The sequence below is a fragment of the Elaeis guineensis genome, chromosome 5 (genome assembly GCF_000442705.2).
Source record: "Elaeis guineensis isolate ETL-2024a chromosome 5, EG11, whole genome shotgun sequence".
NCBI classification, from domain to species: domain Eukaryota; kingdom Viridiplantae; phylum Streptophyta; class Magnoliopsida; order Arecales; family Arecaceae; genus Elaeis; species Elaeis guineensis.
The window spans coordinates 123,276,397-123,294,415 of record NC_025997.2 but is presented as its reverse complement, the minus strand read 5'-3'; the positions used below and the strand labels follow the sequence as shown (position 1 = coordinate 123,294,415).

General features: G+C 38.1%; 1 protein-coding gene across 3 annotated transcripts in view; it reads left to right on the top strand.

Moving 5' to 3' along the window:
• LOC105046018 (probable LRR receptor-like serine/threonine-protein kinase At1g06840) overlaps positions 1-18,019 on the top strand; it is a 53,953-nt gene that overhangs the window by 30,710 nt on the left and 5,224 nt on the right. For 2 of the 3 annotated variants that reach the window (XM_010924494.4, XM_073258397.1), the window contains 4 exons: positions 701-984; positions 3,230-3,281; positions 9,448-9,701; positions 11,587-11,721. In XM_010924494.4, the coding sequence (XP_010922796.1) occupies positions 701-984; positions 3,230-3,281; positions 9,448-9,701; positions 11,587-11,721 (725 nt within the window). Of the gene's footprint in view, positions 1-700; positions 985-3,229; positions 3,282-9,271; positions 9,318-9,447; positions 9,702-11,586; positions 11,722-18,019 lie in introns of those variants that run through there. The other variant, XM_029264740.2, reaches the window with a different exon arrangement.

Genomic DNA, 18,019 nt, shown 5'->3' with positions numbered 1-18,019 from the left:
GTAACCTTTATTTTCATTATTTTTTACTTCTTGAACAAGAACTAAAAGATTTTGTTCATGCATAAGTTTTAGCTAGATTATATGACATCATGGTATTCTGTACCGGCCCAAACTGATCGGTACATCCTTTACGAAACCGTTCTGGTGGGGAACCGGTCCGATTCAGACCGGATTTTCGAAAAATGGGCTAAATCAGACCAAACCGGTCGGTTCGGTATGGTATCGGCCCGAACTGCCCGATATCGGGTGGTTCAGTCCAGTTCGGTATGGCTTGAGGCTGATTCGGTCCGGTTTCTTTTTTTTTTTTTAGTGTTGGTGGATGGGATTTTTTGATTTTTTTTATTATCGGTACGGTACGGTATGGTACAGTACCATACGGCAACCGGCACGGGTTCTAGTACCAAGTCCGCAAACCTTGCATGACATTCTTTCCATTATCTTTTAGTTTATTTTAAATTGGTTTCTCACTCAATGGGAATTTGCTAGTATTTTTCCCTAAGTATCAAAATTTTAGATCCCCTTTGCAGGAATAAAGTATCTAACAGTTACTGAAAACATGGTGTCAATTGAGGCTTGAGGATTGAAATGAATTTCCAAAATGGCATGATTCTAATCTCTGGATGCTGCATAGAATTAGTTAAAATTGATCAGACTACTTTAATTCATTTTTCCAGATCTCAAATTCTTTTTTCTTTTGCAGTGTCAAAATTTTCAGTTAAAGTGGATGGTGTAAAATACTTTACATTTGAAGAAATGGCTCTAGCGACAAACAATTTCAGTGACTCGACTCAAGTTGGCCAGGGAGGGTATGGGAAGGTATATAAGGGTATTTTAGAAGATGGTACACTTGTCGCCATCAAACGAGCAGAGGAAGGATCTTTACAAGGTTCAAAAGAGTTCTCCACTGAAATAGAGTTGTTGTCACGGTTGCATCACCGAAACCTGGTTTCTTTGGCTGGTTATTGTGATGAACAAGATGAACAGGTGTATCTCTGGTATCCAGCCTCATTTATCAGTGCAAAAAATACTTATATCAGATTACTTATTGTATTAAAGAAAATATTTATCAGTGAAAAGATCAAGTGTATTGATTTTCTGAAAGGATAGTATAGTAGGTATATAGGAAATCATCTGGCCAGATGGATGAACCATGCAGTTACAGAAAAAGAAAATGTTATATATTAGGCTGGCATTTTTTATGCACTATCATTCATTATATTTAGCTAATATTACAGCATTGATTTTATGCTATAAAATATGATTCCAAATTCCCATGCTTGAAAATAACTCCATGATTTAACACATAAGCAACCTTAATCCTAGATCGTCTTTATACCATATGATTTTCACTTTCACATTCTCAAATCAAGTGCAAAACATGCTAACATTATGTATAATGTTGTGCATTTGATTTTCTATTATCATATTTGAGGGTTTGATGGACCATTGCTGGTGCAATGATAAAGCTTTGGGCTGACAACTGCAATGGCATGGGTCTAGGTCCTGGAAACCCTGGATGTCAGGAAAGTAACTGGGTAATAACCTTTTCTATTTTTGAGGGTTTGATCTTGAAAGCTTCAAATTATTCAATACAGTGTTAGTAATTGTTAAATGGATGGAGGAAAGCATGTCCACAAAATGATTTTTCCTATGAATAGGTCATGTAATTTCTTTGTGATAATTTTTACACAAGCATGTTGTAGTTAATGTAGTCTAAAGGACCAACCATGCTGCACTATCTTGCTGGTCCATAACCGGGGATACCATGGAATGTATTGTGGTACATACCTTGCCTTACCACTACATGTCAATAAATTGTGTATAGATATGGGGCATACTGTCGTTTGTAGTTATGTACCATGACAATATGTGAATATTATAGTATGTCCTTGTGCCATGGTACTTGAAACCTTTAAAAGCAAGGATTAATATATGGAGCCATGGGGATGTATGTAATCTTGGTTGCTACGGTATATAATGCACACTATGCCATGGCCTTCAACTTTAATTTTCTTTCTTGAGTTGTTTAGTGTCTTAATTGCTAAGTTTATACAACAATATGGTTTGTTATTGATTTGAATGCTGGAATTATTCTATTCTGTATTTGGTGCCCCTTGTATCCCTAACTCAGGTTGTTGGTAGGGCTTGGGCCTCACATACCACATGGTAATTGTATTTCTACCCCAAACTAATGTATTTTTGACATTTGATTGAAAATCCAAATTTTAGTAAATTAAGTGGCATGGACATGACTATTATGTTATTAAGATTGCTTTTTTTATGTGAAAGCTCGTTCATCCTTAATTTGGCATGTGATTTATTATGTAGTACATAATCTAATTCAAATTCTCTTGATTTAGGGTCCGATTTTTTGCCAAAAAAAAAAAAGAGTAGGGTAGGCATTACCTAGCTAGAAAAAATGTTCTGGCTCCTCATGCTCAAAAACTGAAGGATGATGACTCTCATTACCCCTCAGGCCTTCTCCCACCTTGAAATGGTGGGCAAAACACTAACTTTTGAGGTATCTTTCTTGGTATTGAGTGCTTCACCCATGGTCATGCTCAATCTCCTCTGTCCAGCATGATAGGGGCAGTTCAGGCCTGGTTTACCAGAGCCAAGGCACACCAAGCTCCCACCAGTTCACAGTATGCCTGATAGTACATACTCTGCATGATAGGTGTTAGATCCCAATGTGTTCATCTATGGCTATTGCCCCCCTATCGGCAGTGCATATTTTGTAATTGTATTTTTTTATGGCTATTGCCCCAAAAGGAAGTAGAATTCATTAGTGTGCTTAATTTCCAACAATGCTTGATAGATTTCAAGGATATTCAATTGTGCATGATTTACTGCAAAATGACTGTCAAGGGGAGTTTATATGGCAGTGTTCGAAATGACTCAAAACCGCAGTGGAATTACTTTATTGTTTACAGGTTTTGTTAGAGTGCCAGTAAATTGAACATCCTTGAAGCAATTAAAAAGATCATGCATCTTTTTTCCCTACAACTTCTATTAGAATTTTGATTTCTCTCAAATTTTTGAGTTTTAAGAATTAGTACAAAAATCTTCAACTGTGCACTTGGATAAGGTGGAAATCGTCTTAGTAATTTTATATTATGGGCTTATGGCAGCAACATTTTATAGCCCATGCAAAATATTGGGATTTTCCTCCTTTTTTCTCAACTATAATGTTCTTCCCTCTCTTTTTTAACTATTTGTTTTATCACAGATGCTGGTTTATGAGTTCATGCCAAATGGTACACTTCGTGATCACCTTTCCGGTAAGCATTACGTATTTTCAATATTGTCTGGCTATGCATTTTTGGTTTTTATCGTTACATAAGTGGTACATTCTCTCAAAGACAAAGCAGTGGAAAAATTTAGGAAGGACAAATCCTAGAACAACAATATGATTTAGCAATGATGCATTCAAATTTATCTATTTTTATTTCCAAATTTTTTAGCTAATTGATGTGCCCCATGAACTATGTGGGGTTTTGATATGAACACCAAAAATTAGCATATTTTAAATCTTATCTTGTCAAGGTTCATCATCTTGGTACCAGGCCTCGTACTAATGCCCACCTATTATTGTGTCAGTACAGGGCCGGTTTGGCGTAATGTGTACCGGTATGATATGGTATGCCTTGTACCGCCTAGTTTGGTGTGGTATGGCAGACCTTGCATCTTGTTCTTACTAATTGCCATATGTGCTGATTCTATGTTTTCTACAGCACAACATTGTTATAGTGTTTTACCCGAATTACTGTATAAGCTTCCTTTTTTTTTTTTTTTTTTTTTTTTTTTTTTGAGGGCATAATGTTGCCAAGGCACCAAAGAAATTTTATTAGAAACAGAGAGAGTACAAAGAGCGGAGAAAAGAGAGAAAGAAGGGGGAGTCACATAGAGGACGTTCTTAGGAAGGTTTAACAAATACTTCCATCTTCACAAAGGTCTTCCTCACGTTACATAAATTCTTCCTCTTGACCAGTACAAAGAGCTCCTAAGAAGTGTTTATACACCGTGGATTATGGCCATACCAGAATGCTTCTCATCTCTGAAGATTTTTCCATTTCTTTCCAACCAGATATGCCAGCAAATGCAAATTATCGCCATGTTCCAGCTTTAAGTCAGCTTTGATGATCTTGTTTTCCTTCCCTTCCCCAAGCATCTGATGGTGAAGTAGGCATACCTTATGCTCCCATCATGCGCAAAACTTTTTCTTCACAGACCTTGAGAAGCCACACTGCAATAACAGATGGTTGGCTGTCTCTTATTTCCCCCTCATAGTACACACTGCACTGCATTGTGGTCCAGCCCAATTTCTCTTGATCTTATTGTCATCCATTAGAAAGTTGTTGTGAATCATAACCCACAAGAAGACTTTGAGTTTACTTGGAACATAAGTGCTCCAGAGATCACCAACGATAGAAGATAATGCTCATCCCTTGTGTAAAAATTTGTATGCAGAATTATTGGAGAATAAACCATTGGCATTCCATCTCCATCAGATAACATCCCTAGAATTAGGACAATAATGGAACCCACTCAACATTTGGCTTAGCTCTGCAGATTCAGCAGCTTCAACACATGTAGTTTATTATCACTTAACGCGAAGAAATTTTGATTCGTATCAATGCATACCAAGAAAAGCATTATGCCATGTACTCGCTTCAGAAAAAGGGTGAAGTGTTTGGTAATCATGATGATGAGTACTAATTGTGACAATCCTCAGACACATGGAAAGGCTCTTTAGTGCTATAAAAGGTCTTATCCCAACCATATGTTGCCATATATACAAACCTTTTTACCATTCATTTCCAAATAAGAGCTTCCTCCTCTATGAAGTTTCTATATCCTATTCAGAGTTCATAAATATAAGTAAAAAAGTCAATGCTGTGGGAGCATTAATAAGCATTATTAAGAATTGAAACATACAATACCACATAGACATAAAAAATTTTCTTAATAAAAAACAATAAAAATTAGAATCCCTTTCACAAATTGATATATATATATATATATATATATATATATATATTTTTTTTTTTTTTTTTTTTTTTTGTAAATATATTACCTTTGAATGTTTATGGAATGTAACATATCATTAGTTTATGTTCTAATTATACAAGATAGGTAATTGTAAATTAGATTCACTTTGAGAAAATAAGTTACCTTTCAAGCTATGTGGTCCAAGATGGTCTGGAAGTAGCTTTCTAACTCCTTTCCTTAACAAAGGGAAATTGAGAACATTTTTATGGCTTGAGATGTTGCTCCCTGCATCCGTATTCTGTACTTCATGGATTCCCTTATGCTCTATACCTCCATCTCTCCTTGTAGTTGCTGCTTTTCTCCTTATTTAACTGAGGCTGCCTTTCTGTTTAAAATCATGCCTTCCGCTTCCTCTAATAAGGCAAAATTCTATTTCCAATATACCATACTGAAGTAGACTATTCCTTTTTTGGCAAAAACCTTGATAAGATAGAAATGCAAAGATACTATGGAGAAATTGGAAGATCTAACTGAAAAATATGGATTGGTTGTATATGATGTGTTTGCTAGGAGCATAGTCAGTGTTGCATGGACATTGATACAAGAATCAGATTTGGACACTTATCTAGGTGTCTAATTCAACGAGGGAAAAAGGATATACAGGATAGGCTGGATAAATTATAATTTAATATCGTTAATATTCTCTGTCTAAATATTAGAAATAAACAATAAGATGATATTGTTTGTTATGGTCTTTCAATATGTATATTTCTCATTCAAACTTCTCAATTATCTTAAAATTATAAGAAAAATAATGTTTCCAAAGTTATTTCAATACCTACATCTTTGGCTAATTACTAAAAAGAAAGAATACTCACTTCAAACATGAAAATGGAAGGTCAAATTTGTTATTGGAGTTCAACTCGGCAATCTTTAAAAGTGGCAACCGTAGAACTTCATAAGCATCCAAGTGTCTGATTCTTTTTCGACTTGGATACATATCTAATGGAGATTTTTAGAGTCAAATGTGAGTGCCCGGGTAACATTGAGCATCGTTCACTTTGCCAACTTGTACAACCCAATACCAAGCATATGATACTGTACTAGTAAGATATTGGTACATTATTGAGATTCAATATAACGTAGGGGCTGAATTGATTTGTATTGAGTGGAACTGCCAAGTTCACTTGATTTCATGTTATACCAACCTGTGCCACTTGATTTTGGTCGGTATCATGGCTAGGTATAAGAAAAAGGTCTCTGTCTGTGTGTTGGTACAGGGGGATTGTACTGTACTAATTGGGCATATTGTACCATAACAATAGGGTAATGGGATGGTAGGTGGTACCAGTACATGGAACCTTGGCTAGAAGCAATAAAGATGGGCTAAATTATGGGATGCACAAGAATATGATGGTGGAAGAGGAGGGAGTATTATGTGTTCTAGTGAGAAATTGTTGAAGGAAAATGGAGCTGAAGAACATCAAATATATTGTAGTACAAACATTATACTAAGAGGATTTCTGAAGTTGTTCTTGCAAATTCAAAGGTAAGCAGCTTTTGTACAAGGCATGTTTGGTTTGCTTTAAGTGGGCTTAGTAGGAATCCACTTCATTGAAGTGCCTTTGGCTCCCTAGTCCCTACTAACCTAAGTCACTTAATGCAATATTGAGCTCAATTTCTCCTGGAATGGAATCTCAGTTCGTGTCATCTCAGGCAACTTCGTGGGCAACCAAATGCACAAAGTGACTTCAAGTGCCTGATTATGAACAACCAAACATAATAAAGGAAATTTAGTGGAGTGTAGAGCCTTAAAAAGGCAATCATGAAAAACTGCTTGAAGAAATGGCACGGAACAAATGAGATGAATTGTTTGGAGGAAACATACAAAGAACAAAAAGCTATAGGGAGGCAAAAAACTAGTAAGGCAAAATATGCGGCTTATGGTGATCTATAAGGCTTTATTGATGGTGAAGCTACATTATGGGAAAGAAAATTTTAGTTTTTGATCAAATGAGTTGCATTGAAGATTGAGGTTCACAAAGATTTTGTCAACATCTGTGAGACTAGGAAAAGATGGAATTGTTATCACCCAAATTTTTTAGGTTAGGTTAGCTAGACAATTAGTTTTATGAGGCCCATAATTAAGCAGGTGTATATGTGCCACCATTGGTTACAGAACAAACAATTCAAATGGATGCAAATAGGTTGACTTAGATTAAGGTTTGATGCCCAAGGAGAGAATAGACTAACTAAGTTAACCAATTTACTAATAAGATCCTTAAAATGATAAAAAAGATAAAATCTTAAAACTAATATTGTTTTGTGCCATGAAATTAAACTACGGAAGTAATTTTCTTTCCAAGAAAATTGATTGAAATAAGGATGAGAAAGAATTTATGTATGGTCTATGGTCATACCATCAATCATGTTTACTGTAAGATATAAAGTTCGTTGTGCCAGTATGGGGGCCGTACTGGTTCGCCCACAATACCGTCTGGCACGTCCTCGTACCATTCTGTACCAAATTACCAAGCTTGAACCGAGACAGCAGGGTGGAGGAAGAAGGAAAGAGAGGAAAGAGAGAGAGAGAGAGAGAGAGAGAGAGAGAAGAGGGCGAGGGAAGGAGAGGGAGAGGAAGAGAGTCTCTGAAGTCCACAGGAGGTTGCTGGAGGGCCGGAGGGCCAGCGAAGAGGGGGGAGGGAGAGGGAAAGAGAGGAAAAGAGGGGAGGAGGGAAGGAGAGGGGAGAGGGAGAGAGAGCCTTTAGAGGCCCGTCGAGGCCGTTGGAGGGCTTGAGGCGGCCAATAGAAACAATTGTGGAAGCTCTTATTTCGTCTTCTTTTTTTTATATAAGGATATCAAAAGCCCCTATTGCCGACTTCATCCAATATTAAAAAAAAAAAGGGAAGACGAAATAGGGACTTCCACCTTGTTTCGATCGGCCGGCCCTCCAGCGATCTCGGCAAGCCTTAAGAGGCTCTCTCTCCCCGTCACCCCTCTCCTTCACTCCCCCCCTCTCTCTCTTCCTCTCTTTTCGTTTCCCTCCCCGTTCCTCATTGGCCCTCCAACCCTCTACGGCCCTCCGGAGGCTTTGTCTCACTCTCCTTCCCTCCTCCCTTTTCTCTCTTTTCCTCTCTTTCCTTCTCCCTTTTCTCCTCATTGGTGTCTTGTTTCGAATGCCAGAACTATCCCAGTCCGCCGTCAGTATAATTTGGCATGCCCCAAACCAGGCAGTTTTGGATGGTTCTCCCTTACTAAGATGTGTTTATGTGAGGAATGATAGAGAAAGATGCACACAAAAGAAAAATTTTATAGTGTGGCCATTCATGAACAAGCAATGATGGGTGCAAAAGTATGGAGTATGGTGAGATAAGTGAATCTCTAGTTGCATATGCCTACACAAAGGACTGGCCCCCGGGTCCTATATTTTTTTTTTTCACTTGTTATAAAGAAACCTAATCAAAATATCAGGAGCAGGGCAATGGTACTTTGCAGATGATGTAAATTGACTAATGAAATGAGGACACAGTCGAGTGCAAAACTGCTAGGCTGGAGTTAACATTGGATGACCAGTCTCTAAAGAGTACTAGAGCAACACCATAGTATATGGAAAGTATGGTTCAAAAAATAAAAAAGAGTCAGGATGAAACTTAGGCCAGCAGGCTTTTTTTGACATTTCAGTATAAGGCTTCTTTTTGAGCTGTTTGCCTGCTTGGACACCTCTTACTCTTCACAATGGATGTTATATTATTAAGTGTCAAACCAACATCTCTTTATTTGGTGCTCCCTAGGTAACTTTTCTTGTTTTGAATTTTTCTCTTCCACTTCCTCCTTTCAGAAGTTGGTTCTGTCAAGGTGTTTAACTTTCGGTTGCAGGTGAGGTTTCCTTACCACCTGCTTTTGTAATTAATGAAATTGTTACAGGATTCTTCGAAGCCTTCATAGAAAAAAGGTAATGGCAAAATATATTAAAAAAAACTAATAAATGATGTTATACTGGTGCATATTGTTCTCTTCAAAGTTCAAAGGGGAAGTCATTAAGTTGCAGACTCCTTAGATAATGACTCTAGGTGGAACAAAAGACCACTTATGGATGTATAACTACCTTGGGGAACTTATACAATATCTTGATCAGATGAGTGACCCATGTATCATATTCAAACAAGTTCTTTAGATTTTAGGGTCAGAAATCCACAAAAAGTTAAAAAATAAAAAAATAAACCTGTCTCTCATGCTATGTATTGGATTAGCATAACACTGACATTTTTTTTAATGCAGTTAGGTCAGATTCTCAGTACATAGTGATGAAAATCATTGTAGAAAGGTTAGCTACTTGCATAGTTTATTGCAAAATGTGTTTAGAAATGAACCTTGATACTTATGCTGCAATGATTACTTAAATCTGTATTCTCTGTTGATTAGCACTATTCTAATCGATATTCTTTGTCATGTAGCTACTAAATCAAAGGAGCCTTTAAGTTTTGCTATGAGGTTGCGCATTGCATTGGGTTCTGCAAGGGGCATCCTCTATCTACATAGTGAAGCAGACCCTCCTATATACCACCGTGACATCAAAGCCAGCAACATATTGTTGGACGCCAAGTTTAATGCCAAAGTAGCTGATTTTGGACTCTCCCGGCTTGCACCAGTACCAGATGTTGAAGGGACCGTACCTGGTCATGTGTCAACTGTGGTCAAGGGCACACCAGTAAGTTGTGGCTTTGAGCAAATAGTGTTCATGTTATATTGTGTTGTTATAAATGTTCAAAAGCTAAAAAAATCTTTCTTCTGTGTCTAATCCAAATACTGAATGTAGAAATCAATGAAAATCTCATCTATGTATTAGTGCAGAAAAGGATTCACTAATCAAAAGCTGTGGAATAGGTAGAAATGTGATATTTCCATTCCACAGGAATTTTTATTTTCTCTTTCTTTTTTATTTCCAGGGGTGGGAGGAGAGTTGAGTAAGCAATTCAAAATGCATTGTTGCTTGACCATCATAATATTTCTTTTCTGGATTATTGGGCTGTCTTTTTAGAAATACAGGTGCTCATAACCAAGAAGCAGCCATGTGAACTTTGCACACCTGAATTCTACTAAACATATTATAACGTATAAAATAGTAAATTAAAGATGTTATCCTGCTTAAGTCTATAGAATCATGGAACCTATGCTGTGATTTATAAGCTTGGACTGTTTTGTATTTGTTATTTTTATTAACAAAATTATTTGGCCCATAAATGGGTAAGTGGAGTTTAATAAACATAAAAATTAGAAAGTATGATTTGTCTCATCTATTAGGCTCCACTATTCAAAAAATCCCACTTCTCAACTTGTTTCTTTCAAGAATGTACTTTAAATTGAATGTTCTTAGATTCCTTCTTGCTCCTTCTGTTAACTCTCTTTCAGTCTCCTGCCTCTGTTTTCAACCGTTCCACCTGTATAGGTTTTTTTATTGGGTTTGGGTTCATGTTTTATAGCTTTCATTTCCTGCACCCTCATTTGTTCACTATGAAGTCGGCAATTAAATTGCATTTATGATATTTTTTTCAAACTTATACTCTCGATTATTTTGTAGAGGACATCATATAGAAGTTAAAACAGAATATATATATTTGAGAGAACAGATTTTACCTCTCCCTGATTTGTTGCAATTAATGTCAACTTGGAAGGACTAGATAGCTAAATTTTAGTCCACAACATGGGAAATGCTAGAGATTTTACTGTACATTTTTTTGCTATGTGTTTATGATACATAGATATTTATTTCTCAATCATAACTTAAAATGAGGCAAAGATAGGAGAATCATTAAATGAAAGGGAGGACTTTTGGAAGATAAAACTTTTGTGTGGTGATAGCGAAGTGATGCATGGACTCATTGAGCTTCTCTCTCTCTCCTCCCCCACCCCCCTTAAAAAAAAAAAAAAAAAAGCTCAAATGCTTGCTTATCGGAACTTGTTAGATTGTCTCTCTTTTGGTATACTCAGCTATAAGGTGGCTAGGTTGCCGTATTAGAGTTACCATAGCTAGGATTTTGAATGGCATGCTGCACTTTTACTCAGGTGTTGAAATTCCATTGCAAATTCAGAGGCCAAGTAGTGGTAAGTAGATGCAAGCCTCTTATCTGAGTTATTACTGCTTGAGCTAGATGTGAAGGTGGTCTAAGAAAATACAGTTAGTAAATTATGGAAAGATTACAGATCAGGCCCAAAATGCTTGAAGTGGTATATTAAACAACTAAATCTCCCATTCAATTTTTAGGAATGGTTTTTTGAAGACTTTAAGACATGGACAAACATGTAATCAGAGAGCAAATGTGCAGTTAAATGTTGGTATGTGCAGTAATTGTGTGGTAAGATGAAATTAATATTCGAATGAAGTAGCAACTTTGTTAAGTTGATCTCTGTTTTATGCAATGAATTCTTTATCTATTTTTTCTCGATATGCTTACATTTTAGATTCTAGAGCTGCTACCAGTTAATGCATATTGATAGGATATAAAAATCCTTTTTCATAGCATCGATTTCATTGTTAGATCCCTGTCAATGGAATTTTAGCTGCTGTTCAGCTTACACATACTTTTTACTTGCAGGGTTACCTTGATCCAGAATATTTCCTAACTCATAAGTTGACAGACAAAAGTGATGTGTATAGCCTTGGAGTTGTGTTTCTAGAACTATCGACAGGGATGCGACCAATTTTGCATGGCAAAAACATTGTCAGGGAGGTACATGGCTCAACTATTTCTTGACATCTTTAAAGTGCCTTTTTTACTTTATCTTGGATTTGCGTCCCAAAATAATTATAAGCAAATTATCTTCATTCTATTAAACTTGGGCAGAAATGCATTCTCTACTATGATATTCCGTACCAGTCCAAACCGGCTGGTACACTCCGTACTGAACTATACTAGCGGGGAGCCGGTCCAATTCAAACCGCTCGATAACGGATAGTTTGGTCTGGTTCAGTACGGTTCAGGGCCGGTTCGGTTTGATTCGGTCTGATTTTCTTTTTTTAGTGCTGGTAGATGGGATTTTTTTTTGATTTTTTTATTATCGATACGGTACAGTATGGTACGGGCATGGGTTCCGGTACCGAGTCTGCGAACCTTATTCTCTATTGCTTGTGTCATAAACTAAACATAAATGTATGCAATGGGAACAGGGAATTCCACTAAGAGGCATATTGTGCTGCATTGCTCGCATATATTTGTAGGAACTGATTTTTATATTTATATTTGACATTTACTTCATTGATTGATGATCAGCAACTTGCTGTCTTCATCTCATGCTAACTAACACAGACATGAACTTACGCAGCAGGAATTGGGTTTGAACCTGCAGTGCTTTCATGTTAAGATTAAATGATTGTTGTGTTGGTATATATACATATAAGAAATTGTTGACATCAAATAATCTCATATAAATCATCTCAAATGAACTTAGAACATGTTGAAGGCATCCAGATAGGACAATGGTTTGGTTATATATTAGAACATATCAGTTTAAAAAAAGTAAGACAAATTAGGAAGCTAAGGTATCTTGAATGTTGAATATATAACTGAAAGTAAATCCATGGCAATATGGATTCTGTGTTTGAGTATTTGACATGGATATATGTAGGTTGAAAAATTAATGGATTATATGCTATTCAGCTTACATTTTTACTTTGTGATGGTGTGCTCAACCATTGATTACCTGTTATTTCTGTAATATTTTTGGTTGCTGCTGCTACTATTCACACTTTATTTACACATTAATACAATTTCTACACATATTGCAGCATTTCAAACATGCCTCTCCTTAGTTAAAGGAAAAAAAATGTTCGAATTTCCTGATAACATCATGGAGAATATGAAATTCTAAAGTGTTTTTGTTTCTCAAGGTTAAGGTTTCTCTAGAGTCCAAAGAATCATCAGAGAAATGTAAGATCTAGAAGATAACCAAATATATCAAAACATTAAAAGAGTTGCTTGACATTTAAGGACTCCTAGGAGGAAGAGACCAATCCAAAACTTTGTACTACCAACCGCATGTAACATAGATGCATCTAAAGCAGTTTATTTGTTTCAATCGTTGAAAATCCTTTATTTAGTAACATCCATAACCATTACTTTGAGGCCTTCTTGTTTACCAAGTCCATTGTTTTCACTTTGTTCAATGAATGATTGAGCTGGATAGGCTATGCAGTGTACTATTTTAGGCAACCCAATGTCAAATCATTATTAGCATTGCTCTGCGGAGAACCGAAAGTTGGCAATGCATGGCTTTTTATGAAAGGACTAAATTCCATAAATAACTTGACAATGAATGGTTTTTATAGGACTACACACCAAAGAAATAGGAAGGAGAATGAGCTCCTTGATGGGTGTTTAGTGACAAAGCTAGCTAGCTAGCACTAGATAGGAACTTCGACTCTTGAGTTGAAATATAAAATGAGTGTTCTTAAGAAATGATACAATCAACAAGACATTGTAAGCATCATTATAGGAAATGTTGGTGGATGTGGCCAAGAATGTTTATTTGGTGTTTAGGAATAGATGAAGTAGTAGGTTTAGTTTTGGATTAATGAAGAGGTTCTTATATATGTTGTTCGACCAACACAAAGCTTGGTGGGCAAAATTCATCAAACAGCAATGATTGCACGGAATGTTGCATGGCTCAAAATGTTGGTCGATGCTTCATAAAGAATGTTAAGAGAATAAGTTAAATATAACAAGAATGAGAATGTTGGCATGGATGTGTGACAAGCCTTGACTGGAAGGATGAGGAATGTGTGTATTGGATAGTAGTTGCATGAATCAATAAAAGATGAACAGAAACACGACTGATATGGTTGGGCATATACAACAAAGATATAACTGACTTTGTCAAATGACCTTGGAAGATGGGAGCAAAACATATACTAATAGATGTGTGGGGCTTCAGGTCAGGGCATGATTGACCCCAAACCCAACCCAACAGATGATCAATTGCATCAGGTTGGGATCATGGCCAAAATCTTTAGACCCAACAGGTCATTTGTATTGGGTCTGATTCATGTATGACCTAGTCCCAACTCAAAAAATTTGGATCTAGATTGGGTCACGCATGCCTCCTATTCTTGACTCGATCAAGGCATCCCGAAGATTCTCAAACACTTCGAAGAAGCTGAAGGATAAAGCAGGATAAAGCAGGCCCAACGACCTTAAGCCTCACCACCATTGTCTCCTCTAGTGACGACTTCCTATTGGAAAGAAGAAAACAAAGGAGGCAACGGCATTGGGCTGATGAGGTTGGTGGAGGCATCGGAGAGGCTGCAAAGGTGCGCTTGATGGAGAGCTCCTCGAGGAGGGCACACCTAAGGTGCAAGAACCATAGGAGTTACGATAGCGCTTGGAGAGTGTGGCCATGCCACACTCCATTAGGGAACCGATCGTTCCAGATGTAGGAATATGCGAGGGTGCTTCAACAATACAACTTATCTCCGAAGCTAACCTTGCATAGCCACTTGGACTATGCTGCCTTCCGTAGCAATTGGGCAGCGTGCCTAATGCAGATGCCATGAGAATTTAGGCCATATATATAGATATGATTTGTACACCGATATGATAATTGTAAATAAAGGAAAAAATACAACCAGTGCTAATTTACATCAGTCAATTAAAGAGCAACGATCAAGAAAATAAATGGTTGTCCATTAGAATTATTTCCATCCTACAATTAGAAATCATGTCTCCTTGACAAATATGCTGAAAATCTAGTAATTTATATTGGTCAATTAAAGACCATAAAATTAAAAAAATAAATGGCTGTCAATCAGAAATATTCCAGCCTATGATCAAAGAATCTTGTTTTCCTGGACATCCACGCTCAAACTGATACTGAAGAGTCAACTAGTAGCAATTTGTTAATAAGGAACCGGTGTCGATTGTATGAGAGCATCTTTATAAAGATATCAGCAACTTGATCTATAGAGGCACATAGGGAAGCGAAATAAGTTGCCAATCATAAGCATCACATGTATAATGACAATTAAGCTCAATATACTCTGTTCGTTCATAAAAAAATGGATTCTCGATGATTTTAATGGCACTCATGTTATCACCATGTAAAAGAGTAGGTGTTGATTGAGAAAATTCAAGTTCAGTAATAAGTCCATGTAACCATTCGACCTCAGAGACAGCTCTGTACTCAGCTTCGGTAGAAGACTTGGAGATCCTTCCCTATTTTTTGCATTTCTAAGAGATAAGACTTCGCCCTAAATAAACACACCAACCAAATGTAGATTTGCAAGTATTGGGACAGCTATCCCAGTTTGCAACAGCAAAGGCACGTAAGTTCATTAATGAACCTTGGGGAAAAAAGAATCCATAATTTTGGGGTGCCCTTGAGATATCGAATAATGTGATGAACAGCGGCTAGATGAAGGTGACGAGGGGAGGCCATAAACTGACTTACAATGTTGATCGCATAAGAAATATTGGGATGACTGAAGGTGAGATTGATTAAACAACCAACAAGTCTCCTATAAAGAATAAGATTAGAAAGTAGATTGTCCTTTTGAAGTTTGAGGTTCACTTCCATAGGAGCATTTATGGAAAATGTTTTTGTTATGTTGGTTTGCTTAATGAGATCTTGTGTATACTTATGCTGATTAAGGAAGACTCCCTTTGGAGCCTAGTGGACCTCCAATCCAAGAAAGGAGCTAAGTAGATCGAGATCCTTCATATGGAATATTTGCTTTGAAACCCATTGAATGTGCTGAATGCCGCTGTTATCATTTCTTGTGATCAATATATGATCAACATAAATAAGGAGAATAGTAATTTTACATGTAGATTTGTATAAAAATATTGAAGGATCAAACTTGCTCTAACTAAATCCTACTTCCAGAATGGTGCCTTTGAACTTAGCAAACCAAGCTCATGGAGCTTGTTTGAGGCCATAAAGTGAATATTGTAGACAACAAAAAGAATTAGAGGAAGGTATATCTAACCCTTTAGAAGGTCTCATATAAACTTCTATTAAGTCACCATTGAGAAATGTATTTTTCACATCCATCTAATATATGGGCCAACTGTGTGAGGCAACTAAGGCAATGGCAGTGCGAATTGTAGTCATTTTAGCAATTAGAGCAAATATCTCATGATAATCAATGCCAAAGTTTTGACGGTTTCCCAAGGCCACTAATCGAGCCTTGTGACTATCCAAAGTGCTATCAGATTTTAGTTTACTGTGTAGACTTATTTGCAACCAAGAGGCCTAACATTAGGAGGACAGGGCGCTACCTCCTATGTTTTGTGGATATCAAAGCATTCAACTCTTCTTCCATAGTCTGCTTCCAAGAATCCTCTTTTTTTTTTGGTACAAGCGGGCGGTCACACCATTCTGGCGCGAGAGTAGCCCAAATGATCAAGGTACAAAATATCCCGCAAGTTTGGCAGGCAGATATCCCCGGGCCTTCAAATCCGATCCCTCGAATGTTCCGCTACAAAGGCAGCAATCCAGTCTGCTGCGCTGTTCGCCTCCCAGTAGATGTGCCGAAAAGACGACGCAGTGAAAAGATGAAGGGGGAAGTCCAAATGTCATGGATCAAAGGAAGAGTCTCCTGCTGCTCCGAGCCATCCTGGATCCAGATAATGACAGTGGCAGAGTCACCCTCGATGAGGATCCTCTCTGAACGAAGCTCCCGTACAGCAAAAGTGATACCAGTCGAAGTAGTGTGAAGCTCCGCTCTTAGGACTGAGGGCTCGAAGAGATAGAAATCTCCAGCCGCAAGCAGCTGAGCATCAGGGCCGCGGATGACGAAACCAGCTCCACCTCTGCTCCCTCTAACACTACCATCAAAGTACACCTTGACGCACTCTGAGGGAGGGGGCTCTTAAGAGATAAATAAGGCCCGTCGGGGCACTGTAGGAGCAGCATAGGAGTCCCAGTGGATGGGGTATCAAGGGGACCAGGGGCAGCATCAAACCATAGTTACTCCATAGCGAGGCACCAAGCTCTCTCCAGCACCCTATATGAGGAAACCACCTCATCCTTGAAGACAAGGTAGTTCCTAGACAGTCAGATCTGATAAGCTATATAATTCATCCGTCCGTCGTAGGAGTGCTCTCCATCCGTCACACTGTCGGATCGTGCTCAGGAAGGACTCCAACCACGAGTCCCTCGACTCCCAGGGGTAGATGCCAACTTGTCTCCAAATCAGCCTTGTCCGCGAACAGCGAAGGATGGCATGCTCGATCGACTCCTCAAGCCCGTACATCGGATGGGAGATCTGACGTCCATGCCCCTCCCCCTGAGAAGGGTATACATCGGCAGGCAATCCCAGACAAGCTTTCAAAGGAAAAGCCTTACTCTAGGATGGGCAGCCACTTTCCAGATCAAAATCGCGTCCATCCTTCTAATTGTCATCGATCTACACATCTAGGTCAATCACGCAAGGGGATCTTTAGGCAGCAAGACTGACCCTAAACCCTTACATCCCCACAGGGATGAATCGAGATTGGAGTGGCAAGAATCCGATCTGCAAGCGGACCATCGAACAGGCGGTTGACCTCCTGGACTTGCCAACTCTTGCCATCCTCAGACATCAGGTCGTAGACGTGCCCCTGAGCAATCGCCTCGCCGCTAACAAAGGTCGGCCAACGGGAAAGGAGATATAAGGAATAGAAATAGACGACATGGAGACAAGTAGGCGGTAAAAGATGGAAAACCATAACGGTTAGTTGGATGACTTATGCGAGATGATTGACGAAGGATAAGTTCTGGTACATGAGGAGGGCTAGATGCAGGGACCTGGACTATTGAAGTGTCAGTGGGGGTAGAAGGTGGAGCCCTTCGCTTATAAGCCAAATCAGGCTTAAAATGATCCACAGAAGAGTCATGAAAAAGATGCAAAACAAAAAAAGCATGAGAAGATACAAATCTATGAGTGTCATAAAAAAATTGATTTTCACAGAAAATCACATGTCGAGAAGCATGGATCCGTTTAACCTTTGGATCATAACATCGAAAATCTATTTGATTTGCTGTATATCCAAG